Source organism: Rhyacophila brunnea, unplaced genomic scaffold (assembly GCF_057557595.1).
Source record: "Rhyacophila brunnea isolate RB1 unplaced genomic scaffold, BYU_Rbru_1.0 scaffold_11, whole genome shotgun sequence".
Taxonomy (NCBI): Eukaryota; Metazoa; Arthropoda; class Insecta; order Trichoptera; family Rhyacophilidae; genus Rhyacophila; species Rhyacophila brunnea.
The window spans coordinates 23,508,874-23,520,957 of record NW_028232763.1 but is presented as its reverse complement, the minus strand read 5'-3'; the positions used below and the strand labels follow the sequence as shown (position 1 = coordinate 23,520,957).

General features: G+C 38.0%; 1 protein-coding gene across 2 annotated transcripts; it reads right to left on the bottom strand.

Annotated features, from left to right (window-relative positions):
* Positions 1-1,766: 1,766 nt before the first annotated feature.
* On the bottom strand, positions 1,767-11,657 carry LOC147078494 (MBT domain-containing protein 1-like). Of its 2 annotated transcripts, XM_085960043.1 has the most exons (6): positions 11,555-11,657; positions 11,077-11,277; positions 8,728-10,205; positions 7,153-7,375; positions 5,663-6,213; positions 1,767-4,822 (listed from the first exon to the last, which is right to left on the bottom strand). In XM_085960043.1, the coding sequence occupies exons 2-6, from the start codon at positions 11,210-11,212 to the stop codon at positions 4,505-4,507; spliced, it is 2,706 nt and encodes a 901-aa protein (XP_085816169.1). In that variant the 5' UTR covers positions 11,213-11,277; positions 11,555-11,657; the 3' UTR covers positions 1,767-4,504. The 2 variants fall into 2 exon arrangements, with proteins under 2 accessions (XP_085816169.1, XP_085816179.1); XM_085960053.1 differs by lacking the exon at positions 11,077-11,277 and having other exon boundaries at positions 11,555-11,630.
* Between the last annotated feature and the right edge of the window lie 427 nt (positions 11,658-12,084).

Here is a 12,084-nt window from a genome sequence, read left to right as displayed (position 1 = left end):
AGGGTTAATAAAGATTCATACAAAAATAATATTTAAATTTAAAATCAACAGTGAACTAGATGTTATTATTCATTGTGGGTATATTACAGAACACTGATCAGGCAGTCTCCGCCACTGGCTTAATAATAAAATCTTAAAAAGCAATCAGTTTTCAGGGTTGTCTCTTGAAATGTGATTAATTTTATAAATTTTACATTGACATTAATGTAAATGAAGATTGTGTAATAAAACAAATAGGGAATCAGAAAAAGGGTACAAAATAGTGTTAAGTGAAATCAATCCGAGGGTTCATAGTAATCATAAACTATATATTATTGTATAACCCTTTTACTCTCATATGGAATGCACCGATTGCGCCGATGTATGGACACATCTTACCTATGTGAAAACTCCTACGAGCCGGGCCGATTTATCGGGTCAAGACATTGAAATCAAATTTATACAGATTCGAATTTTTGTTTCGATTCATGCACTCTGTCTAAATAAAATTTACATTTTTTTCTTATTACGCGTGAATTTAATTTGACGTTTCCCAGTATTTTTATTACATCTCAATTATTTATTAATAATTACATCATTCTCTCACTTGTAACTTTCAAATGAATATTATCGTGCAGTGAAAATTCTCACGATTATTGTTTGCCGACAGAGGTGGATCGGACACTTTCACATTAAGCAGATTTTACTAGTTATGGCACAGTAATAAACAATCAAGGTAGGTATGTAAATAAAAAAAGTGAAGAGAACAATAATCAAATGAATTGGAACTCTATGAAACCACTTCAATATTCCCCGTATGTAAGCAAACATTAAGTCACATATAACGAGAACTTAGTAGCAAATGCTCGGTGACCGAAAATACGAAAGCTTCTATGCAACCGTTTGACAGAAAATGGTTGCATGATAATATTAGTTTAATATGAAACAGGGGTAACATAACGCACCATATTTTTATGGACGTCTTAGTTTTCTTATTGTATTGTACATTCACTATCCAAAAAAATTATGATTTGATATTCGATTTAGTGTTACAAAGTCTTATTGAGAACATTATGTAAATACAGTGGAACCTCTCATAACGAGCAAAACAAATTGTAAAACAATGGCTCCCTTAACGAGTGACATTTTGCATAAGGAGTGACGCGGAAAGGGGAAGTCCCCTCTTCACGTCAAAGACTTGTGCGCCGGGACATTCCGCGCCAGTGTGTCGGTCTGTGTTCAGCATTCGTTCCGCTAGCATGTTAGTGTCATGGGAAAGTATTGGAAGCTGTTGTGTCGTATATTGAGAAGCATCACCCAAATAAGGCGGTGGCTATGCGCACTACAAATTTATTTAATGGTAATGCTGTCACATTTTCACGAAATTTTGAAGCATCGGCAAAAACAAATGTCTCTAGACAGTTTTCTAGTAAAAAAGAATTAGTTATTGTCATAAATTCATAAATAAGTAATTTTCTTTGAATAAACGTTATAAATAAAAAAAAAAATAAGTATTTTTTTAGGCATGGAATGCATTATCGTATTTTACATTAATTTATATGGGAAAATTTAGTGTTTCACATTACAAGTAAGATTCTGGAACGAATTATGCTCCTTATGAGAGGTTCCACTGTAAGTAGTAATATGTTTAAGTGTAAAGAGTGTATAATATTGCACATACGTTTTTGAAAAATGTATTCGATTTTATCAAGATAATCGGATAAAATTTTCTAATTACTCCATTTTTCTTAATAATTACAGATATTATTTTCTTCTTTTGTTTTATTGGTGTAAAATCCAGATAATGTTACTTTTTATTGCTCTACAAAAAAAGTTTAAAACTTGATAACATACGAAATGATTGTATTGATTTGAGATTTTTACGCAAAATCATCTGTGAGTATAAGGGACCAGCGACTGCGAAAATATGGTGAGACTTTTGTACTTGCTTGTGATCTGTGTGCCCGCATTCGAATCCTGGTGGCTGAGAGTTTGTAATATTGTCCATTTGCCTTCTTGTACACCACCCCAGGGATTAGGGTTATGAGAATAGCTAACAAATGCTTATAGTTTAGGTAGTAAATAAATATTGCCACTACTTCTGCTCAGTATGGAGGTCACTTTTTAATGAGGAATGGTTGCTAGCCATTGGGTCCTTTCAGTCTTACACAACTGAAGATAATACTATATATAGCCACAATCTAAGCCTAGACGTAGAATGAGAATGGTGGGATGCTGTCTTTTTGGTCCTACTATATGGAATGGAAGCGTGGATACCAGGGAATACAGAATTAATGGGAACTGAAATACATAACGGGTGTGGCTTAACAGGCAACCGATCTCGAGTGTGGAAGAATATGGGATAAACTTAAACACTTGTCAAGAATATGCTTGTCCTTCGTTCTGAGAACTGCTCCCGGTTTATGCACCGACGCTCATTCAATATTGGTGTATTTGAAGGTTGCAATACACATTATTGCATGTCTATGTATGATTAATTTTCGTAGGACACTCACACATTCAAAACCCTGCTTCAAAATGTAGAGCATTGGGGTATAGCATATCTTAATTCTATTTATTAATCTGTTCTGTGATAAGATGCTCACACAAAAGCTTACAAAATGTGGGTATATAAATGAACACTCTGTACCGGCTGGAAAAACAAGATTACAAAGAGGTGTTGTAGTGGATGAAAGACTTAAGAAATAATCATAGATGTGGAAATTAGATAGTTAGTATACTTTGGCCGCATCATGTGACATCCCGAAAGATATAAATTCATGCAACTTATCATTCAAAGATTTCTGGCACACGAGACTCTGGCAAAAGAGGAATATCCTGGCTCAAGATTCTTAGAGAGACGGGTTTGAGCTCGGCACTCCATCCAGTTAAGAGTGGTGACGGACAAGTAAAAGATTGATAAAACCATCGCCAACCGTCCTATAACGGATATGGCCCAGAAAGAAGAAATTTGGGCCATTCTGAATCAAATACATATTGAAAAAAAAAAATTACATCTAAGATACTAAAAATCTGATGATAAAAAAAACATGAAATCCTAGGCATTATAGTTCTCGCGAAAAATATGTGGTAAAATAAAACTTGATCTCTTGAAATATTTATCCGATATTTATATATACTATAGTGAGTGTCACAAAAGTGAAGCTAGGTAAATATGGTAAGGCTGGGATGGAGCCATGATAACTTTGCAATAAAATCACATTAAACACTTTACCTAACACAAAAATTACTCAAAATAGGTATGCCGAGTACTGCCAATATAATAAGCAAATTTGGATTGCTAAATTAAAAATTATGTAACTTAAATCAACCTATTTCAATAATGTGTAAAAATAAAATAGCAAGTCCTAGTCTGGTGTTTAAAATATATTGAATTCATTTTGGGATTTAAATAGGTTTTTATCCACTACATAGGTATAAGGCTGTAAGTTTCAAAGTCGGTAAACTTCATATTCCACCATTTTGAGATAATCGTAAAAAACTTTCAAGCACATTTAGAATGCAAATGGAATATTTTCTTTTATATACTATCAGACGAAGCGAAAAGCGAAATAATATAATGCCCTTAATGTTATTAAAATTAATAAAAAGACCATATTCAAAGTTGATCATAAAAAATAGCAGCTTCTACAATTCTACAATCAACCACCGGTTTAATTCTACATTACTGAAAAACAGAGCTGGATTTGATATGTTATGAATACAAAACATAAAAATAAGAATCAGAATCTACTAAAATAGAGGTTACTGACTTTCAAACTAATAACCTCACATTTTAGTCTATGTATTGTACAATACATATTATCACTAATCTACATCGATTATTGTTATGACCTCTTCGCTATTAGGATGATGAATTAAAGCCAAATCTTAGATGTTTCAAAACAAATACCTATTTGTGGATATTTTATGATCGATCATTAATGTACGACGAACCTCAAAGATTCAAAAAATGCAGCGCCGTACACCCACACCCGCAAATTTAAAACAGAATATAGAATTCATTTTGAATAGAAATTGAATAGTTTATTTAATAGTCTAAACACACCGATATGGCACGTACGGTTCATAACGCTCGGCTACTATATCACACCACATCGGCAAGAGCGGTAGGTAACGTGTTAAGGATGCTTTTAATTAATTGCAATAATAGAGTGATCCCTGTACACACAATAGTAACTTAATTAAAATAATGCAATCATGCAAGATAATAAATTTAACGAGTTTCATTCATACAAAGAATATTCATAATTTTACTATCGTACTAACAAATTTGAAATAGGTAGCATGTATTTATTATTACATTGTAAAATGACTTAAAAAAACTTATTATAAATCGTATTAGTTTCCTCCCATATAAAAATACTCCCGGGGACAATAATAATATTATTACTGTTATCACAATATTACTTAAAACATTTTCAAGTCATGCATGTTGCATAGAAAAATGTAAAAAAAAAGATCTCGCATCCTCCGTCGTCTAGTTATAAATACCGATCGATGGTTACTTAAAATTATTTTTGATTCTGGCTTGCGCCGGTTTCAGCTTGCACTTAAGCTGTTGGATTAAATCGAAAATTTTCAACGACGGGCCGACTTTCATTTGGAGCAGTTCGATTATCTCGTCTTTGGTCAACTCTAACATCACTTTGCCGGTGACTTGGCAGAAATTTTGACAATACGGCGCGCAGTCGTTTGTGGAAAGAAATCTGGCGACGTCATCGGGGTCCCACGATTCAGGATCAATGGAATTCAGTATACTCGAGTCGACAGTGAAGTTTCCGACAAGTCTCGGGATTACTTTAGGTATAGCCGGGGTAATCTGCAATCAACAAATTAATTCAATTTAGTATAGTATGTACATATTTAGAAATGTTTAATTTCTGTAGGATATCAAAATGGTGATGAATCAACCTCAATCTTGCTAAAATATCGATTGAGCTGGCCTGTGCATGTGCCTAGCGCTGTCAAAAAAGTATTGATACTTTTGGTCAGTATCGAACCATACAATACTTTTTCCACAGTTGGAATATTTAAATGCTGATCGACGATGAAATGCATTATAATTTTTTCAATATTTTAGCCATTATTTTCAGTGAAATAGGAAAGTATTTTTTTTTTTAATATTTTGTTTTTGTCCATCAACACATATATTATATTATACGTGAAATAATATAATGATAAATAAATACCTACAATGTTTTGTGATTATTGATAATCAAAAAATTTTTTTAGTATTTTCCCCCCATACATTTCATATTTCGTAATTCGATTATTTTTATGATTTTCGGTCTCGCGGAATTCGTATTAACGAGGTTTTACTGTATCTGCGCCTGCACAGTAGAATAATAGTGGTGAACCTGTTGGTAAAAAAACAAACCACACCGCGCAGAAACTCATTTTGAGGTTAACCAATTTTCACGACATGTCAACTAGTACCATAAAATGACAACACCGCGTCTCGCTTACTCTTGAATAATGAGATTAGCGAGACAGTCAGCACTTTTAGCTGTAAACAGTTATTATCGCGATAGTTCAAAATACACATTATTGGTGCAAGTAAAACCGTGCGTACAGGCGATATTAGACCGCATACGCTATGAAATCGTAGCTACAACAGTTTGAATGTAGAATAGATAGAAATGTAATATGTCAAACATACCCCTGTTTCTGGTGTGGCCAAGTCGATGTCATCGAGCGGTTCATCGACGATATCCATACCATTGTCTGAGCAATGTTTGGGTGGTTCAATATTATCAAAGTTGGATTTGTCATCGATATCCGTAATGTCAAAGTCTAAATTGTCATCGAGGATGATGTCGTTTCCGTGGCCGTCATCAATCATGGAATCCAACGGGTGCAGCTTAGGAGATCCCAATTTGACTTCGTCCTCTAGATCCGCCGGCGATTGCAGTTTCAATATGCCATTCATATTCCCTACAGAATCAAGTTTCATGATGTCATCGATGTCTGATGCGGATTCAAGTTTCATGATATCGTCTAAGTCCGAGGCAGATTGGAGTTTCATGACGTCGTCGATATCATCTATATCCGGAGCGGATTGAAGATTTAACATGCTGTCCATGTTCGATGTCGATTGGAAATCTTCCATATCATCCGCGTGACTGTTGAAACTCGCACACATGACTTCGTCTTTTATGGAAGGCGGCTGGCTCTGAGATGCTTCATGATTATTTGATACACCCAAAGGTTCTAAAAAAGATTATCGATTTAAAACATTTGCATATTAGATGTTATAATAATTATTTCAAACTAAGATGTTGAATCTTCTTCCTGATGGAGCCTTCTGTGGTTTCCCTATGGAAATTTTATAAGCAGGGTTGGCGAAGCTTTTTACGTATGTGTGTCAAAATTTTAGCAAATACGTTTTATTATTGTACTACTGTCTGATGTGCCAAGCAGTTTTTCATGGGGAAAAAATAAAAATAGTATTTAAGAATTCTATTAAGATTCTATCTTTCACCGTGTTTCTAGCCGAAGGCATATCTTTTATTCATTACTTAGTTTGGTTCTTTACGCACAAATTGACACCAGAATTGCTCAGATCAGGTGAGGCATTCTCTCACTACAGTGATCTCAATCATTGTAAATCGATCAAAAACATAATGCTCATTCTTAGTATTTAGTACTTAAGGTATTTGCCTGCTATTTTGTATACAATGCAATGCATGAGTTTCGTCATTTTCGTTTGCGTATCGATTGGTAAATATTATCGGTATAAATAATATTAAAAACTGAAAAAATACGCATGGCTATGTCGTCAGTATTTTTCAATAATATATATGTGTAAAATATTTTTTAAATTATAGTTATTTTTTTCTCTGAGAATAAAACATTCGCGTATCATGCAAAATCACCTCGCGTGCACCATCACTATCCTAGAGGTTCTTTTTTTGACTCGTTTTTTCAATGTTTAGGCTCGATCTCGATAGAAGAAGGTTTTTTCAACATCTTTGATTTAAACAGTATACCAGTTAGAAAAATTAGAAATAATGTTATGTTACAGGTTCATCCTTATAAACTGTTGCATATTTGGTGAAATTATGGTAAATCCAAGTAGTTTACATATCAAAGTATTTTATTACATTAAAGAATAAAATTTACGAGTATGTAAATAAAATACATACGTACCACTTATAGGATTGACTAGAGGAAGTTTCTGCTGTTCGGTATTCATTTTGGTGGTCTTCTTCTTTCTGCCTCTCCTCTTTAGGACCGCAGCGGGCTGCTTGGCGGGAACGAAGGGTGCCTCGAGTCGGTGACCGACGGCTCCGCACCACCCCACCGGATAGATGTCCGTGCTCTCGCAGTCCAGCCACTGGTCGTACTCGTCCCCCCATCCGTCAAAATGTACCTGGACATTTATATGATTACTGCATGCAAATAAACAGCTTTCTGAAGTCTGGATACATGAAAAATTCATCCATAATATAAATATGACAGCAGTTAATAATTGAAATTATGTTTATTTATAGGTCAAAAATAAAGAATTTGAGGCCTGTTTATAAAGGCAACGATCTAGTCTGATCTATCACTATAAATTTATTAACATTACCATAAGTGGACAATATTGAAATCATACACCAGAATTAAAATGTTACCAAAGGAGTATTGTGGACCTTAAGGAAAACGTCACACTAGCACACTAGAGCTCACTATTATTGTAGAGAAAACCACATTTATGATTGTATCCAGAGGACCAGACAGAGCATGTGACACTTTCAGGGCGCATAGCAGTGCTTATGAGAGTTCACAATTTCGTATATCTGGGAGAGTAGCCTAGAAATCGAAAATAAGAGAAGGGTTGTGCTAAGTAATAAATCTTCGATCAATGTTCGATCTAACGAAGGTGCTATGTTTCAATGAATTGAACCAGCATTTGAAATGCATCTAGCAAGAAAAAACTAAGGTTAAATAAGCATGTACGGCTCGGAAACCTGGTTCATGACCAAAAATATGGAAAAAGTGCAGGGTTTATTTGAGTGGATATGCTGCGTGGTATCTTCGGACTAATCAATGAGACACAGTAAGGGTGGAGACAGGGATACAATAACAAAAACATTGTACAGTCCAGCAAATTGGGAAGCGTTATATAGCTGGATCACGTACACGTACATGAGCGATGCGACACAGAGAAACTGAGATTCGGGAAGCCAGAAGGCAAACGAAGACCTGGTCAAGCTTGTACGGATGAAGGGACAGTGTCGAGTTGGATTTAACTGACTCACATGGGATTGTAGCACCAGGAAGACGATTTTAAACGTCTTCATGCTAAAATTCAGAATAAAGCCATATTAAAAAAAAAATATAAAAATACTTACTTTCTTTTTGCAAAACATATTAGTAAATAATTAGAAAAAGCGAATACCAAAATAAAATATGCTTAGTACAATTAAAATTAATAAAAAATGGCAGCTGATGAATATAACTCACTTTGCAATCAACCTTAGAATTGTAATGGATTTAAATTCAAATTCCATCAAGTACCTACGTTCAATAGGTATATTATGCTAATGTTCAAAGTGACAGGAGGCAGCCATTAGCATTTTCTCACGCGCACGCCTGTACGCAGATAGTGACGTATACATTTTTATAGCTTTCTTATTAGGCCGTTCCTTTGAGATTTCATGCATACGCCTCATAATGATTATTATTTTTCAAATAACACTTATGTATTAGGTACAAGCAAAAAATAGAGGCGCTCACTTTGATCAATCTGCCGACGATTCGGGAGACCCGTGCGGCGCAGACGAGACGGGGATCCATCAGATCGGCGCATTCGAGCCGCATACCGGAGACGAATCCGTGGAGGGGATGGGGAGGGATGCAGTCAGAGAGGGGGGCGGTCACAAAGGGCGGCTGGCCTGCGGCCAGGGTGAGGGGGATACCCCTCTGTGCACAAAAACCTGCCGGAAAGATACACGGGGAGCGCTCATGGTAGCAGAACCAGTCACCACCTGTCTCGTCTGGGGGGTAGCAATCGATGCGGATCATGATGTGGCCATGCAGGAGCACCCTCATCACGGTGGCCACGCAAACCGATGACAGGTTCAGGTGGTCGATGGCCTCGATCTTCATGCCTTCCACGAAATTAGGTTCAAAGTCGATGCCGTGGGGGTCCTTGTCAAGATAGTACTTGAAGAGGTCGGCTGTGGCGTCGTCAGGGTGGGGCACGCCTGTGTCGAGGCGTTCAGTGTAAGCAGGAGGCGCGTCTAAGGGGTGGCCCACAGCCCGCGCCCACCCCACGGGATGGATGAGAGGCGAATCCTCATGGCACCAGAAGCCGTCGTCGTCAGGCCCACTGTCATAATACCTGACGTGCAGGCGCTTTCCCACAATTCCGTGCACCGTCGCCGCCTTTACTTGCGAGATCCTGTTCTTGTCCACCACTTCGAGGGTGTGGCCGGTGCGAAAGCGGGACTCGAGGCTCTCGGATATCTTGGCATAGAAGTCGGCGGGCAGAGTGCGAGCGCCCGTCAACCGCCGCACCAAGAAGCTCTTCCAGTCGGGGTGCTCATTTTCGATGGAACGAGGCGGGATGAGGGGTTTTCCCCGGGTGGCACACCACCCTACAGGGTGGACCTCCGAGTGCATGAGGTTCATCCAAAAGTCCTGGGAGCGGTCGTTCCCGAAACCCTCGTAGCGCAGCAGCCCCATGTAGCCCTTAAGCTGCAAGACGGTGGCCACCCAGAAATAGTCAGCGGGCGACTTCTTGTCGCAGTCCCGATTTCTCACTTCCACCTTCATGCCCTCGAACACGCTGTCCCACATGTCAGACAGCGGGGCATGACGGAAAAGTTTGACAGGCGCAGCCAGGAAGTCGCCCGCAGACAGCCGGTCAGCCCATTGGAAGGTGTTATTCACATTTGCTGTCTTTAGGGGCGTCTGCTGCATGAAGTCGACAAGAGAGGCCCGCCACACCGCGGGAATCTGGGGCAGGGGCTGCAGGGGGATCATCCCGGCCATGCGCTCGCTGCTCTCCGCGAATTTGAATCTGTGGTTCACTCGCTTTCTGCCGCGGTTTGCGACGTCCTCCTCATCATCGCCTCCCGGATTCTTCTTAGAGCTCTTCTGAGATTTGTAGTAAGAGATGTCCTGTCTTGAGCACGTCATGCTGCAAAACCTCCTCTGTCTCGTATAGAAGGCATGCTTCACCCCGATTGCTCCGCAATTTTGGCAGATGGCTGAAATATAATATGATGGAACACATTTCACACTTGTTGATGTATTCGCATTATATATATAAAGGGATAGGACTATTAAAATATATTACATCATGAAACTACTTACAAATGGTTCTATTAGTATTTGAGTCAAAATTAAGTGAAGCTTCAGAATAGTTCTATGGACAATGACTACGGAAATGATGCAACGAGTAACAATAAAATTATACATGGGTATAGGTAAATCAGTAATTCACAGGTAATTCAGTGGCACTTTCGTTATGGCAAAAGCGATTCACACTTGTTGGTGTTAGTTGCTAGCATTGAAACAGGCACGGAAGCAAATGATATCAATACATCTGTGACCCATCTAACTAAAGACAAATTAGGCTCAAATAAAAATGATTGAACTACATATCTCAATAATAAATAAATAAATACAAAACTGCAATAAATAGTTAAGTAATAGATAAACATATTCTTTACATGAAGATATCGTTGTTTTCTTTAAAAAAAAAAATAATAGGCTGCTGGAAATGATTTTCAGACAAGATAAAAAAAGAGTCTCGACACCCATGCGTTCAATGCGAAATCAATGTTTGATATCTGATCGACTGCTGTCTAAGTAAATACACTGGCATACAGAAAGTCCCAAACCAGGCGTCTATAGAGTCCAAGATCTCTATCAAGATAAATAGGTACAGCATCATAAAAAAGGAAATATTCACAGGCCCACAAATGTAAGTTTCTCTAAGTACGGTTATGATCGATGGCACATCACTCATTCTTTCAGGGGTTGCTAAAGTCGTGCACAAAGAACTAAAAATAATGAAAAATAACCATAAAATCATAAATAACGGATTTGAAGGAAATTAAACTGATAAGTACTAACCAATTCCATTCCTCTCAATGGGCAAAACTGAAAGATCAGAGTCACTATGGTATGCGATAGGAGTCTGTAATACGAGATGCGGGTGCTGTATAGGCTTGATCTTTTTCGTAGTTGATTGAAAATTTGTAGCAGCCATTCTACGTTAAGTAACATCACAAAGTCTGCTAAGACAGCGGTTGCAGCTTTTAATCCGTCATAAGTCTAAAAAATAATTGTAAGAAACGGAACTGTATAAAATAAACATCTCCCAACGATTAAATACTAAGATCAACGAACACATTGAGGAAGCGCATTCAATAAGTGGAAAATAACATAACAAAACAGAAGCCAAACTCAATATTGACATACAGTATAAGGTAGTCCTTATATATTAATTCAACTGTCATATTTTTCACACTACTTCACTAAAATAAGACAATGCATCTGCATCTACGCGGGAAAATATAAAACTCTTTAAAGAATAAATCGTTATGCATACATTTTTACTGGGAATTATAGTTCATTATCAAAATATTAATTCGTGTTGCAAAAAAATGAAAACAACACCGGTGCTATTGTGCATGGTGCGAAAACCATAGATTCCATAAATAATTAAAAAAAATCACAAACAATCAATGTGGAACAGTGTTACCATAGATAATAGTGCTACCGATTTGCCGGATACAAAAGTGCTCGGCCGTAGTGAGTTGGCGGGCGCGGCACGGCGCGGCGGCGGTGCGGGCAAATCAGACGTATGAAGACGTCTCGACATGTCCGTAGACAATGCGTGGGGACGGGTGTTCGCGCGTCTTGTTTTGGCGCGTGTAGCTTGGTGCAGACAAGATCGTATATGCGGCGGGCTCTTCCCATAAGCGCTTGGCCGTAGTCATGGGGCGTGTACGACGCGGAATAGGCGCGGGGAGGGGCACGGGTAGAGTGTCCGTAGTAGCCCGCGCGCGTCCGGTCGTGTTCAGCGTCAAATAAGGGATAGGAAACCATAAACACAGAAAAATTTTTGCTGGAAAACTC

What these genes read in the sequence shown, in the direction of transcription:
- LOC147078494 (XM_085960043.1), bottom strand. Translation starts at nt 11,212, where the DNA reads ATGGCTGCTACAAATTTTCAATCAACTACGAAAAAGATCAAGCCTATA. An exon ending in CATTGAGAGGAATGGAATTG is followed by an intron (nt 10,206 to 11,076) that starts GTTAGTACTTAT and finishes ATTATATTTCAG; the next exon opens with CCATCTGCCAAAATTGCGGA. An exon ending in TCTAGTCAATCCTATAAGTG is followed by an intron (nt 6,214 to 7,152) that starts GTACGTATGTAT and finishes AATCTTTTTTAG; the next exon opens with AACCTTTGGGTGTATCAAAT.